General features: G+C 38.5%; 1 protein-coding gene across 49 annotated transcripts in view; it reads right to left on the bottom strand.

Annotated features, from left to right (window-relative positions):
* The window catches only part of LOC127658783 (fibronectin-like), a 44,079-nt gene continuing 23,053 nt past the window's right edge, over positions 1 to 21,026 (bottom strand). For 46 of the 49 annotated variants that reach the window (XM_052148288.1, XM_052148291.1, XM_052148292.1 and 43 more), the window contains 28 exons: positions 19,954 to 20,226; positions 18,260 to 18,523; positions 17,965 to 18,059; positions 17,573 to 17,741; positions 17,362 to 17,448; positions 16,476 to 16,667; positions 15,478 to 15,750; positions 13,847 to 14,038; positions 12,617 to 12,706; positions 12,023 to 12,289; positions 11,772 to 11,888; positions 11,285 to 11,449; positions 10,853 to 11,008; positions 10,606 to 10,719; positions 8,339 to 8,608; positions 6,409 to 6,596; positions 6,172 to 6,259; positions 5,894 to 6,073; positions 5,645 to 5,734; positions 5,130 to 5,318; positions 4,898 to 4,987; positions 3,625 to 4,073; positions 3,291 to 3,429; positions 3,008 to 3,175; positions 1,477 to 1,602; positions 1,279 to 1,385; positions 1,061 to 1,177; positions 1 to 874 (listed from right to left, as the gene is read on the bottom strand). In XM_052148288.1, coding sequence (XP_052004248.1) covers positions 806 to 874; positions 1,061 to 1,177; positions 1,279 to 1,385; positions 1,477 to 1,602; positions 3,008 to 3,175; positions 3,291 to 3,429; positions 3,625 to 4,073; positions 4,898 to 4,987; positions 5,130 to 5,318; positions 5,645 to 5,734; positions 5,894 to 6,073; positions 6,172 to 6,259; positions 6,409 to 6,596; positions 8,339 to 8,608; positions 10,606 to 10,719; positions 10,853 to 11,008; positions 11,285 to 11,449; positions 11,772 to 11,888; positions 12,023 to 12,289; positions 12,617 to 12,706; positions 13,847 to 14,038; positions 15,478 to 15,750; positions 16,476 to 16,667; positions 17,362 to 17,448; positions 17,573 to 17,741; positions 17,965 to 18,059; positions 18,260 to 18,523; positions 19,954 to 20,226 — 4,724 coding nt within the window. In that variant the 3' untranslated portion in view covers positions 1 to 805. Of the gene's footprint in view, positions 875 to 1,060; positions 1,178 to 1,278; positions 1,386 to 1,476; positions 1,603 to 3,007; positions 3,176 to 3,290; positions 3,430 to 3,624; positions 4,074 to 4,897; positions 4,988 to 5,129; positions 5,319 to 5,644; positions 5,735 to 5,893; positions 6,074 to 6,171; positions 6,260 to 6,408; positions 6,597 to 8,338; positions 8,609 to 10,601; positions 10,720 to 10,852; positions 11,009 to 11,284; positions 11,450 to 11,771; positions 11,889 to 12,022; positions 12,290 to 12,616; positions 12,707 to 13,846; positions 14,039 to 15,477; positions 15,751 to 16,475; positions 16,668 to 17,361; positions 17,449 to 17,572; positions 17,742 to 17,964; positions 18,060 to 18,259; positions 18,524 to 19,953; positions 20,227 to 21,026 lie in introns of those variants that run through there. The other 3 variants (XM_052148293.1, XR_007972456.1, XR_007972458.1) reach the window with 3 other exon arrangements.

Genomic DNA, 21,026 nt, shown 5'->3' with positions numbered 1-21,026 from the left:
TTGTTTTGGAAAATATTTTATTAAAAAGCATTTTTGTCCACAGTAGTTAAGACTTTGGCACCTAAAAATCACAAACATAAAGAGTACGCACCCATAATCTGCATTCCATCAAAATGCATACATAAAAGGGATAAATAAAAATAGAAAACACATTTTTATTTCTTCATTAACACAGTGCTTTCCTTTGTCTCCTGACAGAAACAGAGGCCACAGAACAAACCAATCAGATTAAAGAGGGGTGGAAATTTCATCATAATACAAAAAGGTGCCTACAAGGCACAAAGGATTTCATTGTGAGACAGTGCATATTTTAGAATAGAACACCAAAAAAACTTTGATCACTGAAAAAAAAATCAAATAAAAAAATACAAAAATCACAAAATCATTAAAACACATTTTAAATCAGACAATAGGCTAAAAATACTGAAAAACACAAAGGCGGAATGTGTTGATTCTCTGCGGATGTTCTAATGATATAAATTTGAAATTAATCTGGAAGACAATGATGTGCAGTGATATAGATCTTCTGCAAGACTTTGGAATTGAAACAAATCAGTGGAATTTGTATGTATATGAACGGTGACCCTCCTTTCTATGGCGAGACATGAGGAAACAACCAACCAATTGGCTGAGGACTCAACCAATCAGAAGAGTGAAAAGTTTTATCTCCAGGTGTGATGTCACAGGTCGGCGGTTGGGTGGAAGCAGCAGGACAGAGTTTGCAGTGTGGGTGAAGATAAGGATGGAGAAGCACTGACGGAGCTAAGTACAGTCTCCAATTTTAGGGGAAAACTGATATGCACATTTATTCTAGAGGGCTCTGGGCATCTGCTAGCAGGTCTGGTCTGAGGCACTCAATGGGACATTGGATGTTCTGTAGGGAAAAGTAAAAAGTGTATTTCATGGCTAAATCTCCAAATGTTTGATACTTAAATGTGAACAAGTAAGCAAAATTGACCCTATTTACTTTAAGCATGCCCATGGTCAATCCATGCTCATTACAAACTGTTTTTTTGTTTATATCCAATTGTCTGTCAAATGTATTCTATGAAAGACTCACGAGTTTACGTAGGGCATTCTCTCTGTAGCGGTCGAAAGCATCTGTGCGCACTGGAGGCTGAATGAGGTCCACGTCAACTTCAGCACCAGGTCGACGGCAGTTCTCACAACGCCAGCCCTGGGGAAACAGCATGGTACTATATAATCCTCAGACTAATCCCAAACCAGACTCTAACCCTACTGCTAAAGACAAACAGGTGTAAAAATGTTTTTCATTACCTGTTGCCCTCCGTAGCAGGTACAGGTGCAGATGGCTCCGAGATACTCCTTCTGCCACTGGTTCCCCACCTGGTACAACTTCCCCTCATCATAACAGGTGGACTCATCTAGAGCAGAGCACATTTAAAAAGTCAGTAAAGTAACCAGATTGTGATGCAATTGTAAAACAGCATAAAACGTTAGTGTCACAAAACTTACGGGGTTCACATTTGAACTCTCCTTTCCCATTGCCCAGGCAGGTGCAGCTCATCATGTCCCCATTCTCAGCATGGCGGTCCCACTTCTCGCCAATTCTGTAGTTGTGGCCATTGTCATGGCACCACTCTGCAGATTGAGAGATGTACGTTGGTTAGTATATCAACTCTGTGCATGCTCTTCGTTCTCAGTACCTGGAGAAAGATTTTTGAGTAACATTGTTGTTGTTCCCAGAGAATTCATCCTTCACACACACACACACACACAGCATCATGAGGTCTTGCTTCATGAGGCTTTCATTCATACAGTTGTTGTAGTAAATAGTGAGCTGGTCTCAGAATTTAATATTATCTAGTTACAGGGTGAAAATACAAATCTGAGACATGAACCAACCCCTCTCAGGCTGTCATGTTTGATGACTTGAACAAACATGTCAAGAAAGTTTAGCATGGGCAACAGTATAGAGTGTATAATTTTGTTAAACAATAATTATATGCCAGTTAAGTTCTGAAGTGCATTCCTTGAACAAAGATACAGTGGGGTTCAAAAGTCCTTGTGAAAATACCTTTATTTAGCATTTTTCACACAGAGTATATTTATTTATTACAACTTATGTTATCAACATAACAATTTGAGTGAACATTGAATTGAAAAATTAAAGCCTGAAATTAGAAAGCAGAATCTGTTCTGTTAAATATTTCTTATTTATTTTACATCATAGTGTGTCTTTAATTCTCTCATCATTTACCCTCTTGCCATCCAAGATGTGTATGACTTTAATTGTTCTGCAGAACACATATTATGATTTTTTGTAGAATATTTCAGCCCTGTTGGTCCATACAATGTAAGTGATAGGTGCCAAACTTTTTACGCTCCAAAAAGCACATAAAGGCTTTATAAAAGTAATCCATAAAACTCCAATGTTTTAACCCTTATCTTTACAGGTTATATGATAGGTGTGGCTGAGACACAGATACATTTTTAAGTCTTTTTTTTTGCTATAATTTCAACTCCCTGCCCAGTAGGGGGCGATGAGCATGAAGAATGTAAATCACCAAAAAACACAAGTGAAAAGTGAAAAGTGAAAAGTGGAGATTGACTGAACTGGGAGGTGAATTTACAGTAAAAATTACATAAATATTTATCGGTTTCTCACCCACACCTCTCATATCACTTGAGAAGACATTGATTTAACCACTGGAGTCTTATGGATTACTATGATGTTGACTTGTGATTTTTGGGGCTTCAAAATGTTGGCACCCATTCACTTTGTATGGACCAAAAGAGCTGAGAAATTCTTCTAAAAATCTTAATTTGAGTACAGCAGATGAAATACATTTTGGGGTGAACTATTCCTTTAATATATAAATACAGTATATATATATATATATATATATATATTAATCCTCATCTTTTGACCCAACTGTACATGAAAAATATAAAACATAAAAAAACTATTTTTAAAAAACAAATGGCTGCCCATGCTAGAGTGAGGTGTGGTGTTTAGTATGTAGCGCACTCTCCATTCACTCACTGGATGAATCACATCTGAAATGGCCACTGCCGAGACCAAGACACTTGCACCACAGTTTAAATCCTGTATCCGACATACGCTCCCACTCCGTGCCCACCTCATGATAGGTGGCAGTGAATGTGTCATGGCACACATCCCTGGCTGTGGGGATCTCTCCAGCCCCTGGAACTAAAAGCCCATGAAGGACACATTTAGAAGGGTAAAAAACAAGCGTATGGACATGATATCACAGAGAAGGTTCTGAAACGTGGTTACGAATTAGTTTGGTTTAGGGAGGCTTTACCAATGTTTCCGACAGTCACAACATCTTCTAGGACTTTCTGTTTTTGGTCTCCACTGACAGACTCCACGACAACATTATATGAGGCACCAGAAGTGAGACCGATCAGTGTAGCGCTAACAGAAGTTCCAGGTAAACGCATCTGAGAAGGAATTAAAGTTAGTAGGTGGTTGTCTTTTTTTGTTCTCTGATAAAAAGAAAACATCAACAGCTAGAAGTTAAACAGTAGGGTTAATGGCTCTATTTTGTTTTTGATGTGTGTGTGTGTTCTTTCAGAACCACAATCTATTCGTTTATAGAAGTACCCGTGTCAGATATGGTAGACTTTTGTACTCACCTGGAAGCTCTTCTCATTGACCTCTGTAGCGGGACTGCATGACACAACATACTCTGAAGTGTGCGGCACAGGCTGCCATATAATTGTTGTCTGGGTCTGAGATTCCTGGGGCAGGTTTGTCTCATTGTAAAGGTCTCTGAAGGGGAAGCCTGGTTCAGGGCCCTCGTTCACCTTCACCACTGGCACTCTCTGTCCATCTGCTCCCGGCAGAGGGATGTAGACCAGGGGCTCTCTTTGGTTTGGGCGGTGAGGCTGCTGTCCGTTGTTTCCCAGGCTCTGATATTCAGTGTAGATATGCTGGCCTTGCTGCCCCATTGTTTTGTGTCTGTTTGGTCCCAGTATATGCACATGATTGTTGAAGTGGTCATTGTCTTCTGGGACATCCAGGATGTCATGGTGGGGTCGACTGGGTTCGGGGAGCTGGGGAGTCAGCTGGTGACTTTCAATTTCTGTCAGAAAAATTATGTTGGGGCAAGCAAATGAGTAATGCTTAAGTATATATATTTTTTGCCAGCAGAGGGAACTATTTAAGGTGCATGTAATTCATAGTGCTACAGCAATTGAAATGCATAATATTGCTTTCAGGGTTTTTTTTTAGTTTTTTTTTTAACAAGCACCAGGTTTGATACATATTATGCACCGTATTATCAGATTAACAGAGAACTATCACAAAATATACCATAATAACAGTTCACTAAAAACAGGACCACCATACTACTACTAATAAAGCTGGTATCTTAAACCTTTTTTTCAGGCCAAGGACCTAAAGGACTAAAATTGTACAAAATCAGGCAAAGGACCCCCCTACAACAAATTGTATAAAATTAAATAAAGGGCCTGGACAATACTATTATGTGTATAGTACCACAATAATGTATTAACATACTGTTATTATTTATACATTACAAAGCCATTAAAGTAATGGCTATTGATGTACAGAGTCATACATACTTACTTTTTAATTTTATTGAATACATTTTAATGTCAGAGGGACAAGGAGACATGTAGCTCAACTTCAGCTTTTTACTTTAGTTTTATTTGAAGGGAAGTTAGAACACAAATTTTTGTAATGAATATTTTAAAATCCATTAAAACATTTTTTTTTAGATCAATCTGAACCCTGTTGATAGTTCCACATTCACTTTCATTGTATGGAAAAGAGCATCTCTTGTTGACAGACATGATGACAATTAAAAATTTTGTCTCAGACTCTCTTTAAACTATACATTTCAATGTAGTGGAAGTATGGAAATGTTCATAAAGATATACTTACGAGTTCTTGCCTTTCCAAGCAGCGGGGTGCTTCTCTGAGCATTATTTAATGCAACAATCTTGATAACATACTCAGTGCCTGGTTTCAAACCTACACGTATAGATAAACATGGACAAAAATGATAATTAAAGAGGATGATCCAATTGCGAACTCTCTAAGAAGCAGATCCCAAAACCCAGGAGAGCATATAAAGAGCATGTTACGAAAGCCAGAAACTGAAAAATAGAAGTACCAGAGATGGAAGCAAATGTCCTGCCAGCCTGGGGTCTAGGGGTCAGCTCATTGGGAATATCACCTGCCTCCTCGTAGGTGATATAATATCCAGTAATGGTGCTACGTGGAGGCTCCCAGGTGAAGGAAATCACGGTAGGAGTCAGAGAGGTGAAGTGGAGGTTTGTAGGAGGGCTGATTACTGGTTTTGCTAAAAAAAAAGAAAAATTCTTAAACACTTCATTCTGACTGGTCAATTGCTGGATTCTGTGGTATCACTAGTTTCATATCTCTAGTTTCATATCTCTAGTAGGACTATGTGGTGTCTCTCCACATTTTAAATAAATTTTAACTTTAATTTGTAGATTTATTTTGTGTGTAATAAGCGCAATAATTCAATAATTTTTTCTTACATAAATGTAACATTTAAGAACCAAACAGTTTTAAACAGTCACCATACATGGAAGAAAAGGCAATCAATATGTTCAAGGTTTAAAATGAGCTACATTTTTGGCATTTGTTGTCTGAAAAAGGTACCTGTAGTGGCTGTAAGGGTGAAAGGCTCACTGCGTGCATTTCCATTCAGTGTATAGATATTGATCTTATATGTGGTTCCTGGCTCCAGACCTATAGGAGACATATTTATATGATTGAATCTCACTCTAGATGACATAAAAAAATAATATAAAATAAAATTGTTATTTGCCAAGCATGGCTTAGATTAGTGCTTTAAATAGATATGATACAGCCTTTAGTATAGATTATTATTGCTGAGTGATGTTGTACCAGTAATGGCGTATGTGCGTGAATCAGGTTCAATGGTTCTCTGAATAGGATTATGGCCACCAATGGTGGGTGTGGCTTCAACCAGGAAGCCAGAGATGGTCTCGGTTTTAGAGCGCCAGGTGAGAGTGATGGAGGAGTCCTTCACGTTGGAAATACGAACACGACGCGGTGGGCTGATGTCTGGAAAAATTAGATCTATATTGAGTTTTCAACAGCACATTTAAATGGAGAATGATGGTGTGAATCTGATTCAGAGAAGTCCAAGAAATATGGCTTACTGTCAGGTGTCGTAACTTCGCCTTTGATACGATGGCTGGTGAGAGAATTCTTCACACCATAAACCTCCACTTCATAATCAGTGCCAGGCTATAAACACACATACAGGACAAATATGAAGCAAAGCCTAGAGAACCTGCCCCACAAAAGCACCATATAATTATCTGAAACAAACAATGTGTTATACAATCAGTGAAGTTTGAAAGAACATACTTTGGCTGTGTAAGGCACTTACTCACCATGAGTGAAGTGGCATGGAACTCAGTGGAGTCCGGGGCGACGTTGAGCTCTTTAGTGGGGCCACTCTTACTTTTGGGAGTGATGGCCACACGGTAACCTGTCAGCTTGACATTAGAAGCAAACCAGGAGACAGTGAAGGATGTTGGACCCACCTGGGAGAAGCGCAGATTGGTGGGCCCAGGAATTGCTATAGAAAGAAAAGGGAAGTATCACTGTAGATTATTTTACAAGACTTGAATTTCCAAGTGGCTAGTTCTGAAAATGTTTGCACCAGGATGCAAAGGTGTTGTGGGTGGTTGCCAGGTTATTGCTATGCGATTAGTAAGGTGTTCCCAGTGTTTTAAAGTAAGTTGCTATGTGGTTTCTAGGGGGTTCTAGGTGGTTGCTAGATGGCTTTTTATTGGCTAAACCCCATAATATTCTTGCCAATAGAAAAAGGCTTTGAAATTAGAAAATTCATCGATCAGATAATCAGTGCACATTCAAATGCAAAAAAAAAAAAACTGTACATTTGAAATTTAGATTTGTGTCATGCGCCGATGATGGCTAAGATGATGGGCTTCTTATGAGTGTCTTGCAGCATAAGCAATGCATTTTAAAATGCAGTGTCAACAAAGGAGCTCAATATTCATTTTATTATTATTCCATAAAATTATATTCTATTCTATTTTACAGTCTATTGAAGCATTTCTTTTCTCATTTTACTTTTATACTGGCTAAGTCTTTTGATTTGATAATTTTTGCACTTAAAATAGAATTAACTTTTGTTAACAGCCAGGTATAAACAATCTAACATGATGCTGTTTGGTTTACAACTGTGCATTTCACCATTTTCCCCCAACTGAATTGAGAATTGTAATGTCTTTAAAGTAAAAAATTTTTTTTATTTTTATTAGACTAACAAACCCCTAACACTTTCAATCAAATCAACATTTATTTACAAAGAAGAGAAGATTTAATAGCTAACGATGAAGCAGACCTCACGTGATAGGGGAGACTATTCCAGTTTAGGTTCGGCCACAGAAAAGGCCTGATCAACCTTAGATTTACATCAACAACGGGGGACAGACAAAAATAATTGACTGGAAGATATTAACACTCTGGTTGGAGAGTAAGGGTGGAGAAGGCCACAAATGTATTTTTGTGCAAGACCAAACAATGCTTTATACACAAAAAGAAGGATTTTAAAATCAACCCTGATATTAACAGGAAGCCAGTGAAGAGATGCCAATATGGGGAAAATATGATCCCTCCTTTTTGACCCTGTTAAAAACATGGCATGCCGCATTTTGAACAATTTGTAAGTGAGATAAAAGCAGATTGAGTCCAGCCACGATGTAATAAGAGCATGGATCACAATTTCCAGAAAGGAAATGTTTTGAAATGTAGCTTTGCAATAGATCTGAGATGAAAGAAGCTTCCCTTAATAACAGCACTAATCTGTTTATCAAAAAGAAGCAGATTCAAAAATTATTCCAAGATTCTTAACTTTTTAAGCTTTAGTACATTGAAAGAAAGTGGACTTAACTGGGCTTCCAAGAAATGGGACAACCTAAAATCAAAACTTCAGTTTTACCTTCATTTAACTGCAAAAAAAAAAAAAAAAAAAACACACAGACATGTTACATCTCTGGGGTTAAGCCACATCTCAGACAAAAATAAGTCCAGTGAATGAGACAAAGTAATTTAGAATAAAAGATTTATTCGATATTGACCGTGCATTCACTAAGGCCATCTTAACTGTAAAAGAGTTTGTACTGTGAGTACAAACTTATAGCTGAGAGATAAGTGCTTCAGCAAACTGAGATTTTTTAAATCGACTCTCCGACTCTCATCACTTGAACCGGTGGGGAAATGGCGATGTGTATACCAGATAGTGGTAGTGCACCTGATCTAAAATAGTAGAAGAGCAGTTGCTTAATGTAATACCTGTTGTCTGAGTGGCCACCAGAGGAGGGCTGGGGGTCCGGTCATGCAGAGCGATGACTTTAACAGTGTATTCTGTGCCCGGTCTGAGGCCATGAAGAACTGCAGACTCGTCATCACCACGTGGGGCAGGGAATAGCTCTCTCTCTCCATCCTCTGGACTGTAGTACAACACTCTGTAAAATGATACCACGCCATCAGGACTTTCCCAGGAGATCCGTATGGAGGTCGAGTCCACGTCAGTGAAGGTTAAGTTTTTGGGTTTGTCCATCTCTGAGAGAGACATATTTGATCAAAATGAGTTCATCCATTTCAGGTATACCTTAAGGCAGTAAAAGAACTGAATTGATTTGCGGCTTGTTAAAAAAAAAAATTCAGTTCTTTTAAGTATTAATTTAAAAGTCAAGCACACTTCATTATTGTTAGGGCCTGCCAGTGGGTTTGAGGGGGCTTTTGGGCGCAATCATCAAAATGAGCCCCAGCGGTGTAAATATTGTCATAACTTAAAAACATCCATAAAAGCACTTCAAAAGTGATGATTGGGGTTTGTTTGTTTATTTGAAAAAGAAATCACAAAAAAATAAGCACTCTAGGGCTCGGTAGATGACAAATAACATGTCGAAGAACTTGTGGTCACCGTCCATGAAATATAGAAATAAAAATCACACAATTTAAATAGGGCCTTTCAGCACAATAATAATATATACCACAGTTAGTTCCGGTCCTCGAATCTGATTGGACGAGAGACCTCCTATGAGCACTGATGGTGTGACGCTTCACTCTGTGTATCACACTGCTTGCGTTCGTGCTGTTCTAAACTAAAGTGTAAGCGTAGTGCATATGTGTTAGGAGTTAGTATTTATATTTGAAATGACATATGTTAGCCAGCAGGTGGTGGCAAAAGATCATTTTTGTGGGTAATATGAGCTAGTTGGTGACATAAATTGAATCCGTTAGTCATTATTTACATAGAACAGCGCTCTGTGTGAGTTTCCACATTGGATACATACTGTTTAAAAGGGCGGAGGACATCACTGTTTCTATAGTGAATGACATTTGCACACCGGCCATCCATCCGTCTATCCTTGTTTATCCAATGACTTGTTAAAAACAGCACAAGCCATGATACGATTTCTGAAATGAACATTTTGAATTACCAATGGAGGTTTGGACGCATCATTTGTTTTGAACCACCAACAGCAAATTCTGATTGGTTACGTAATAAAGTAGTTCCATGCAAAAATGCGTTTTTATGACCGTACTCAGTTTTTCATAATTTTTTTAAATGTACTTGTTCATTGAACTGTTGTATATAAGCAATGTCACACTCGCAATCATGCTATATGGCCCTACATCAGCACTGCTGTAATTACCAACGGCCGAATCACAGCAGTGCTGATGTAGGACCATATCGCACACTTGATCGCGTGATATTGCTATATATATATATATATATATATATATGTAGAGTATATACACATTACTCTAAGAGAGCAGATTTTGCTAATAGGATAGTTTGATTATATTGCAGATTAATTGCTGATATTTCCAATCTGTGTGAGTTTTCAACATCTTTATGTAGCTACTCGGCATTGTCAGAATTTGTTCTCCAGATTATTCTTGACAAAACGTGAAAAGCCCTGTGCATTGAGAAGCGCTGTATGAACACTCAAAAAGCCACAAAACAATGTTTTTCATGACTTTTATATTATTATTATTTTTATTGTTACAATTCTGTCAGGCATGAGCTTTATTCAGCTAGGTGTGAGAACTGATAGGAAGTGGCGCACAACTCCCAGAATGTATTGCGGTATAAAAAATATGCAAATTACTGTTTACTGCTTATAGCTTTACTGTTTGCTGATTTTATATACACTGCAGTTATTGTAATTGTTATAACTTTCAGTTATTTGTTATAGCGTCATTTTGATTTGTTTGGTAAATGAAGTAGTCTGCTCGCTGTTTACGCACTGATGACCGTGTGAGCTTTAAACCACAGGGGATTTCAAAATAGAAGTTGCTTATCACTTAATATATAAAAAAGTGGTCACGTGCTGTGTTTCGGGGGCCCGCCAGGAACGTTAGTGCCCTATTCGGCCACCTACATAGTCTTTAGGATGAACTGGCCATGATTAATGTACATTGTATGCTCTGTTGCACATGCATACTGGATATACTATGCATATATGCAGTAATTTTGCATACGGTGCATAATATACATAAAAAATACAAAATTAAATCTTGTAAGAGAAGTACGTTTGCACACCTACTTGTGATTACAGTTTCAACTAGTGGGGGGCTTTCTCCATCCTGACCCAGGGCAAACACACTGACTGTGTACTCCGCTTTCGGCATCAAGCCAGAGAACGTCATTTCAGTCTGGTCTGCAATTACACATAAATGACACACATACTTAACTCTTGCTTTGACAACAATCCTTATGTACTCTTTTATATCAGATACGCAAAAGAGGGTACACAACAACACAACATTTATATTGATGGTGATATCCATTACCGGGAGCCACCACTTCAGAGAAGGCAGGTCCCTGTCCATTGAGTGGCATTCCTGTGACTCGATATCCTGAGATGGGGCCTGCTGCTGGGCTCCAGCGCACAGTAATAGCGTTGTCCTTAACGTCAGTCACCTCCATCTGTGATGGCGACTCAATATCTGTTAAAAAATGAATCTGTTATTTACAACTTCTTGGTTAAAAAAAAAGCTCTTGGCTGAGTGCCGCATCTTCATTTCTACACTGTCTTATGCATGCACATTTTAATGAATACTAGGCAGTATACATACTATGCAGTGTGATCTGCACAGTACTGGGATTCCATTTCGAATATAGCCCTAATCTCTTTTTGTCCATGTTTCCATAAATCATTAGAAATATTGACTGACCAGTCAACAAAAACATAAAATGCATATTCAGGTGCATTGGAGGTGTACCGGTTCTGTGTAGAACATGGATAGGGGTGCTGGAGGCTGGGCTGTCCCCTCTACCGGTCACAGCAAAAACAGTGATGGTGTAATCAGTGCCTGGACGCAGACCCTCAATGGTGGCAGTGGACTGGGAACCAGGGACAGTAAATTCCTGAGGAGTGTCAAAGCCTTCTGAATGGGATTAATCAGAACAAGATTCAGCAAACGTAACTAATGGGTTTTACAATTGTTTATTACACAGCTTTCTGGATGGCTCAATACTGATTGGTCAATTCCAGCATTCAGTGGTCAAATATTTTGGAATAATGCAAAATACACCCATTCATGGCTGAGGGGGCGATTATGGGGGTTTATTTTGTGATAATGATCAACTGATTGTACATAACCCCCTACTTAATGAACTACTTACAATAGTTCTTTAAAGTGTTTATTTCTTTATCCTGCCTAGGTAACCAAGTGAGCCAGGACAGCCCTTTGAGATTCATTCACCCACCTGACTCCCCGTGTGTGATCCTGTAGTACCTCACAGTGACAGAAGGGGCGTCCCAGCGAAAGGTAATGCTGGTTGGTGTTGAGGAAGTAACCTCCAGGTCAGTGGGGGCATCAGAGACTAACAGAGAAATAGTGATGAGGGACAAAATGTGCTATTAAAACCAAGTGAGCTTTAGAGATGTAGGAAATACACTTAGAAGTCAAAAAGCAGGGAAGTGAGGAATTAGCATGTAGTTAAGTAAACAAACATACTGGTAGACTGAATTCCAGTCAATGGCAGACTCTCGCGGGATCCGCTAACGGCGTAGATGTTGATGCTGTACTTGGTCTCGGGGGTCAGGCCTGTAAGAGTGAAATGGCTCCTGGATGGTGGCAGTCTCTCCTCTTTGGCACGGCCACCACTGGTCATTTGGTAGCGGACACGGTACCCAGAGATAACGGCCTGAGGAGCCTGCCAGCGCACAGTAAAGGAGTTGGTGCCAACATCAGAGAACTGCAGATGGACAGGAGAATCCAGGACTGTTGAGTAAAAGGAAGCATGATTTAGTCAACATCCATAACTGCTATTATAGGACTAATAGACCTCCTTACCAAGTTGAATATGCAGAACACTTGTTAGGTTCTAATTTTTTCAGTCGGCAGGTAAAAGAATATAGATCTGGAGTTTGAAAAATGGTTCCAACTCCTTTTGACCAGTGAATTTTCACTGGAATGCCATGATCACTGGCTATGGATTCCAAAAATAATTTCATAGTGATTGCACACACAAAGAGCATGCAATCTAGTCCTTTTGCCACATTATCTATGCAAAAGTCATTATTCAACAGTTTCAGACAAAAAACTCACCAGTTCTTTGAGTGCCAATGACAGGTGAGCTCTCTCTCTTCTCATAGACACAAAGTACGCTCACTAGGTACTCAGTATTGGGCACAAGATCTAAAAATAACACAGAAAGACTTGTTACTAATGAGCAAGGATGTTAGCAAGGGCCCCCCCCCTGAGGTTGAATGACCCCCTCAGTGTCTATGTACCGGATACCTCACAGTAGCCCAATCTTTCATTTTTGACAGGAACGACAATGAGACCGTGACAGATAGACTTAGTCTCTTCAATAGGTTGAACTGTTATTTAAAGTGTTTTTTATTGTGAAATTAAAGTGACATTTTTATGTGACCTAGGAGCTTCATGTCATTGAAGAGACCGCAAGTCTATCCCGCACAGCCTCTTTTTCATTCATGCCAAAAATCAAAGATGGTGCAACTTTGAATAAGGTCTATGGTGTTTTTGACTTCAGAGGATGAACTGGTGCCAACTCCAACTGTAAGCATCTGATACTTCATATGCCACTGCCTGAACCTTGGACTTAGGATGGACCCCACCGAACCTCACTGAAATTACCTGCGATGCACCTCATTGATCTATGCCTGCATCACCTTTGTCTATTGATGGACTACATTCTTGAAATGGAACACAGACTATCATTTAATTGCCAACAAAATCCTTCATCAACCAACTAACAAAGGACAATGCATCTATGTGAAATTCTGGAGTAAATCTAGGATAGAATCTTAAAGTTCATAAAAAATATTTTCTTTTTCTTTTTAAAACACTGGACCTTAAATTTTTCAAATGCACACAAATAACTGATATATTTGCATTAGATCCACATTGGTTAGCTAGAGGTGAACCGCCCACACAGTGTGTCTGGTTTCTCCAAAGGTTATTTTTCCTCCATTAATGAACATCTTATGGAGTTTTGTGTTCCTTGCCACAGTTGCCTTCACCTTGCTCACAGGGGTTCTAAATACAATTATTATTTTAATTCTATACACATTTTACAATCACATTTAATCAAACTACATAATGATCACTGTAAGATATTATAGATATTACAGTTTCATGTTCTGTTAATGCATGATTTTCTGTAAAGCTGCTTTGAAACGATGTGTGTTGTGAAAAGCGCTGTACAAATAAAAATGACTTGACTTTATGGCCCTGCTAATGAATGTTAATTTGTGACAGCAAAGATAGGACTGCACAAACAAATATAGACAAATTCTGCTGTAAGTTACATACGGCGAAGAATGACAAAGTTTGCATTTCCGTCCACATTGTGCTCCGTGGTGTCATCATCCTCATCAACTGGGTGATAGCGGATGATGTAGTGGTCAATATCAGAGGGTTTGGGCACCTGAGGGGCATTCCAGGTAACCAGCATACTGTCTGCGGTCACATCCCCAAATGACAGATAAGATGGGGCAGGGACAGCTGAGAGAGGATGAGAGACAGAAGAAAACAATATATAACATTTTAAGGAATTATAAGCAATCTGTGCCACACGGGCTGAAAGAGACCAATGTGTGAGCACAATCAACCTCTGGTTTTACAACCCATTTAAAAGTAATATGGTAAAAGCCACTCACTGGTGGAGGAAATAGTGAGAAAATGAGTATCATCTTGAGGTCTGACAAAAAAGAAATCTGTTTATGTGCAAAAAGTAAACCACACAGACTGATGCAATGCGAATCTACACGTCAGTTTTATTCATCCAAATGACAGACAAAGTGAGAGCCTTGAAACAAGATACATCTGCTAGTCTTTCCTCAATCAGTTTTCAAACAAGGACATGGCTGCCATATATACAGTACTATGACATATTTTAACAACATAGAACAGGAATGTTCAACAAGGTTTGAAGGCACAGGGTTTGAAGGCACACAGCATATGAGTGTACATAATTTTAAACACTTCTGTCAAACACTTTTACACTGGAAATGTTACTTTGTGCACCTTTACAGGGAAAGTTCACCCAAAAATGTTAATTCTCTCATCATAAACTCACGCTCATGCCATCCCAGATGTGTATGTCTTTCTTCTGCAGAATGTAAATTAAGATTTTTAGAAGAATATTTCACCTCTGTAGGTCCACTCAATGCAAGTCAGCAGAGTCCAAAACTTTGATGTGGTTAGTTCTATACAAGTCTGTTTTTACTGTAAATCTCCACTTTCACTTTTACATCTGAAGTCACATGTGGTGCCTGTTTAGTTTCACTTTTACATCTAAAAGTGAAAGTTAAAGTACAGATTTAGAGTAAAAATGACTTAAATATTGTTCTGTTTCTCAAGCACACCAATTATATTACTTCTGAAGATATGGATTACTTTCCTTTGTGATTTTTGGAGCTTCAAATGTCTGATCACCATTCACTTGCATTGTATGGACCTACAGAGCTGCAATATTCTTTAAAAAAAATCTTTGTTTGTGTTTTGCTGAAGAAAGAAATTCTGGGATGACATGAGGGTGAGTAAATTATATGAGAATTTAAATTTTTGGGTGAACTATACTTTTAAGAAACTATCCTTTTTTAAAAAATTTGATGGAAAGTTGATCAGTGGAAACAAATTACATTTTTACCACCACATAATAAAGATTTTAATTGGACTTAACGTAGACTTCCATTGTTCTTCAATTATGCTAAATACTCAAACCTTAATTCTAAAATCATCATTGATTAAGATGTATAAAAAATACATTATTTGGTGTCTATGAATCATTTTTCCTTCAAAGAAGGATTTTTTTACAAGTTTAGGGGTTTTGGGATTTCTTAATTTATTTGCCAGCTATTCTACCACCAAAAGTATGGTTACAGTAGTTAGACGCATACACATACACACACACTGACCCATGCACAAATACACTGTCTCACCTGTTTGTTGGGTGATGGTAATGGGCTCACTCTCTCCATTTTCTGTGATTGTGGTGATGTTGATGTTATAATTGATCCCGGGCTCCAGACCACGCAGAGTATAAAAGCCTGTCGTGGGCTCCACAAATTCAACAAAGATCGGGACACTGTCCCCAGCAGCCAACACAGTGAAGCGGTAGGCAGTGACAACGGTAGAGTTAGGAGAACTCCAGGTGAGGCCAATAGTGGATTCAGTGATGTTGATAAAGTGGAGGTCAGTTATTTTGGGCACATCTGGAGGAGAGAATGTGCCAGAAGCCCAAAACAGACATAAACAAGACAGAGAGCCAGAGTTAAGTAATCTATCAAGAGAATAGATCCTTCATGGTTCACATTGTGAATGATACCGAACCATGGAGATGAGCGTTAGACGATAGCGTTAGTGACATGAGAATAGCATAGTCACAAATTCATCTGTAATGTAATTTGTAATGCATGTAAGTAATGTAAAAAAAAACAAAAAAACAACAACTAATCATAAATGTGATATGAAATTGAGCTTGTGTGCAGTTTGTCAACATTGAAAGTGCAGATGAAAATATCTTGTATATTGTATTCATCTACTGATTAGGAGGCGGTTAATGTTGACAGCAGGAACATGTTGATTATATTGTTGCTTTTTTATTAATTGATAAAGCAATGTGTGTCAATTAATCTGCATGTTCTTGTTCTCCATATTTAATGTCTCAAACCAAACAAAAATAGACATTAAAGCATGTACAGCAATTAAAATACTCGTGCTTTCACAGTTTATGCATAATTATTGATGCAGCTTGAGAATTAAGCAAAAAAGGCGATTTGTACAAAGGAATTTTTACTATCAGAGATATCAAAGACAGTGCATCTTTACCCCTCATGTACAGTAGGAGACCATGTAAAATTATTCTCTGCCCCCAAACTTTAACATGACTTCTGGTTTGATCTATTTCCTGTAACCATTAAGAAGCTCTTACACCTACCCGGAGTCACGGTGGTGGAGACAGGGGTGCTCTCCATGTCATCCTTTACAGTAAACACACTGACATTGTACTCCACTCCTGGACTCAGGTTCTCTAAAGTGCATGAGTTCTGTCCTGCCTTAACAAACTCCTCCACAGAGTTCCCATGCTGCCCTTTGGTGGGGGTGCAAGTCACTCTGTAGCCAGTGATGCCTGAGGGAACAGAAAATTATCGGCAATGTATTATCAAGCAGTACATTTTCAGAGTGAATACACAAACTTATTAGGCCTTGTGCCAAATGTCACCCTAATCCATTACGGTCTTCCTCTGTGTGCATGCTTTGGTCACAAACTATACAAAAGTCAGGTTTCCATCCAAGTTGCGAATTTCATTTAGAAAAAACTATTAAAGAATAAATCAGCATTTCCAATTCATGTGTTCAAGACAACAAAATTGTCACTTTCGGGAAAACTAGCAAAAAGGAGAAATGGAAATGGAAGTTGTAGCCAATGGGAAATGGCTGTTGTATTAAATGTAGTAAATTACTTAATTAGTTTAGATGGCCTACTGAGGCAAAGAACTAATTTTATCTACATCTTGGTGTTTCCAATCAAAACGTTTTATGCACTATCCCCAAATTTGAATAAAAAATAAATTTAAATACATGAATGGAAACTTGGCTATAAACTGTCAGATAGCAGTCCGCATCAGTGCAGGGTTGCAAATTGAGATTGTGTAGCACTAGCGAGCACCCATCTGTATCATAAAATGACAAATGGGACACCCATTCCAAGTTCACAAGTTCGCGCCATTTGGGAAAGGTCTTTGAGAGTGGACTACATATGCTTCATATATTAATTTAACCGTATACACATTTACATTCACATTTATGATAAAGCTGCTAACCTGGAGTTTTGTCATCGTTCCAATGAACAATCACTTCTCCTGTGTTTGGGTTGGACTGCAAGTTCAGATCAGTAGGTGGAGAAAGAGCTGTAAACAGATTATAAAAGTCATAAAACAGCAGCACACCACCGACAGTGTGAGAAACTTGCCTCTCACACTCCCAAATCTTTATTCAGTCAGTTCAATATTAGAAGAACGATAGCAAACTTACGAGTGACCACACGTCGTGTGATGGGGTTGCCGTGCTTATGACCATTAATGACGGGCTGGACGCTGTAGCTGTATTCAACTCCAGGGGTTAGACCAGAGATGACAACACTACCAGACTCTGAGATCACATCCCTAGGGGCTTCTCCACCTTGGCTTGGCCTAACAGTCAACTGCAGAGCAGAATTAGTGTATGAGAGAGTCTTATAGAGTGATCGAAGATGAAAATGTATGGAAAAGAATGTTCAAAGAAAGAATGTCAAAAGTCAAACAAGTTGTAAGGAGAGAGTTTGACTGTTTCTCAAGAGTACTTTCACATGTCACGTATGGCCCTTTAAAGTTAAGAGTGATGGCCTATACCTGTGCTTCAGTGCCTCTGGTATGTTTGAACAGTACCTTGTAACCAATTCTAGGCACAGGGGTCCAGAAAACAATGATGGAAGTGTCTGTGACATCAGTGTTGAAGTGGGGAGCATTTCTAAATGGCTGAACTGAAAGGCAGAAAATGCAATGTTCAAGACAATGAGATGTATTGTAGGAAAATATGTATTTGGGAAAACTCCAAATACTCTTATTTGAACAATTCCATTGGATTTAATTGAACAGAACTGGCCCACTTCACCTTTAAATTCCAAATTAAAGTAGGAACTAGAATTCTTCAATGATAAGTCAGGGCAGCTGTTAAACTCACTTGTGGCAAATTTGGCGGAAGAGCCCTTGCTAAGCATGTTGCCTCTTTCTGCATGGAGAGTGGCAGTGTACTTGGTATCAGGCTGCAAGTTGAGGATGGTGTACTGTGAAAGGCGGGCGGGAATACGCAGCTGCTTGGGGTTCAAGCCTTCAACAGTCAGGAAGAGCCTGTAACCTGTGATCCGAACCCTTGGTGGAGACCAGATGACTATAGCACTGTCTTCAGTAATATTTGTAAAGTGGATATTGGTGGGTGAGTCAGGCTCTGTAAAGAGAACAATTTACAGACTTGGTACACATCATATGGCCAACAATAATAGAAAGCCAATAACTTCATGACTATTCATGATTAGGCAGATATTCTTGACGAATTACAGCAGTTTATACCACAGCACTGAATGCTTGATTCTGATTGGTTGACAGACATTCCATGGTGTTAATGTTCAATAACTAATTTACTATTAAGTAGTTCCAAGCTACAGTTCCACATTACAGATCAAATATCACTATGCCATGTCTTTCCAAATTATTAAAAGGTTTCAAATATATAGAACTTCAAAGAGTCATACAGTCTACCATAGCAACGGAACCAAGAAAAGACACTGGACAAGGATGATTGGATGAAGCTTTTGAGTTAGTAATGGTGGTCATTACTAGTAATGATCATCATCAACCTGTAACATCATCAGTCGTGTAAGAAAGTGGTTCTACACAAAAGAACATTCTAGCAATCTAAACCTGAAAAAGGTCTTGGGGAAAAAAAATAAACAATTAAAATTATACATGTACATTGTGGAATAAGCAGAATAAAATAATTGAATAATTTGGGTTGTGCATTCATTTTCAACTAGATAGGTAAAGTTTTTCAAGACAAACTTTGATGATGACTTGACAAGCCCTGTCTGAGATTTTAAAAATAGTTTTAAAAGTTTGATGGTTATACAAACAATACAGTAAGACAAACCAGTTGCTGGCTATATAGTCATAAATAATGTTGCATAGACAGACAGACTGACAGATATAGAGATCAACTTCAGAGATTAATTATCTCAGAAGAAATGAATTAGGTAGATACCATCTGCAAATATGTGTCGATGCGTCAATGTAAGACTTTTAAGAGATTTTTTAATTTTCGAATTACCTGTAATTTTCAAAAAGCGTCAGTCTGAAAAGTCTGATCAGTTAGAAAAGACATAACACACTATTCCAGAACAATCTGAAGGTCTGTGCAGAGTTTGGTGGATATAGCATGAAAGCTCTAGGAGGAATTAGTTTTGATCTTTGTTTCAACCAAATTTATAGAATAACAGTATGTTGCCAACATTATAATAGTCCCCCCCCCCATAGGCCTATTTTATTTTTCATGATTTAAAAACAAAGCTGTGACAGATTGTGTTCAATAGGTTATACTGTTTAATATCTTTGTGTCAATTGTTCAGCTGACGAAACATTAAAAATAATCACGTTGACAAATTCCAGAAAGCACAGGTTGTGGTAATTAGATGCAATCTAAAACATTTTGATAATATAACCCATTGCACATTCTTCACATCTATCCCTCACAGCTTCATTTTCAATCACGAAACTGTGCATATTTGTCTACCCAGACAAAGGTCTATTCAACAGTCCGTCATCATTTATTCCATACGTATCTTTGCAAATCATCTTTGATTATTTACTCTCTTCTCCACTCACTAGTAGCTTGTTCTCCAACCAGGGGCTTGCTCTCCTCCCCTGATCTGAGAGCAAAGATGAAGAAACGGTAAAGTGTTCCAGGTTGGAGCCGTGTGATCTCAGCATAGGCGTTGCGTGTTACAGGAAGCTGGATTTCTCTCACCGTCAGCCCGTCTGAGCCCACGACAGATATACGGTATCCAGACACATCCGTGGATGGACTGGTCCAAGTGATGGTGATCTTAGAATCAGACACCTCGAAGAACTGCAGATCAGTTGGAGAGGGGACTTCCTCTGTGGGTGGAAAATCTTATGTCACCAAACTCTTTCTAGTTTTAATTTGTCTACAATGGATAAAAGTTGGTTAGGCTGGCCTGATTTGATGGTTTTAGAGGAATTTTGGGCACTTTTCAGGCAGGGAGACTAGCTGGCCAAACAGCTAAACATCAGACTGGCCAGGCTGGAAGACAAACAAGATTAGCTTGAACCAGCTAAGACTCCCAAACTACCTTAGGTTAGTGCAAGATGTTTCTTTTTGTTCTTCTGCAGGGTATTAGGATTCATCCCATCATTTTAAAGAAAAAGCATGCGCTTCTCAACTATACACAATTCTGACCTTCCTCTACCTTCTGAGTCATCAAAAGAGATTTCAGATTACACTGAGCTACAGTATATCCAAACAAAGGTTTAACATATCATAGCTCCTCATTAAGACCAGGCTATCTGCAGGTTCAAAGGAATTCATGTTAAGGCCAAATACAATACAAATTTAAGACCACTTTCGCAATAAAAAAAAACACATGAAATAATTAATTAGTAGGTAAATACAAAACCACTGAGGCTACTTGGATGTCTATGGACATGTTTTTTTATATTTTATTGTGCATTTATGAGTTTTCTTTTTTAAAAATAATATAATAAAACTTAAAACTCTAAATTAATTCATTATGAATGCATGTAGCCTAAAGGATGTAGTCTTTATTGTGACCCTTCTCTTTAGTCAATTGTTTTCCAGCAAGACGTGACACAATAGACCTTATTCACAGTAGCGCCATGTTTGATTTTTAATGGAAACGAGACTGTTTGGAGTTTTT

The sequence above is a fragment of the Xyrauchen texanus genome, chromosome 18, assembly GCF_025860055.1.
Source record: "Xyrauchen texanus isolate HMW12.3.18 chromosome 18, RBS_HiC_50CHRs, whole genome shotgun sequence".
In the NCBI taxonomy this organism is placed as follows: domain Eukaryota; kingdom Metazoa; phylum Chordata; class Actinopteri; order Cypriniformes; family Catostomidae; genus Xyrauchen; species Xyrauchen texanus.
Note: the sequence above shows the minus strand (reverse complement) of the source record. Positions and strands in the feature narration are given on the sequence as shown.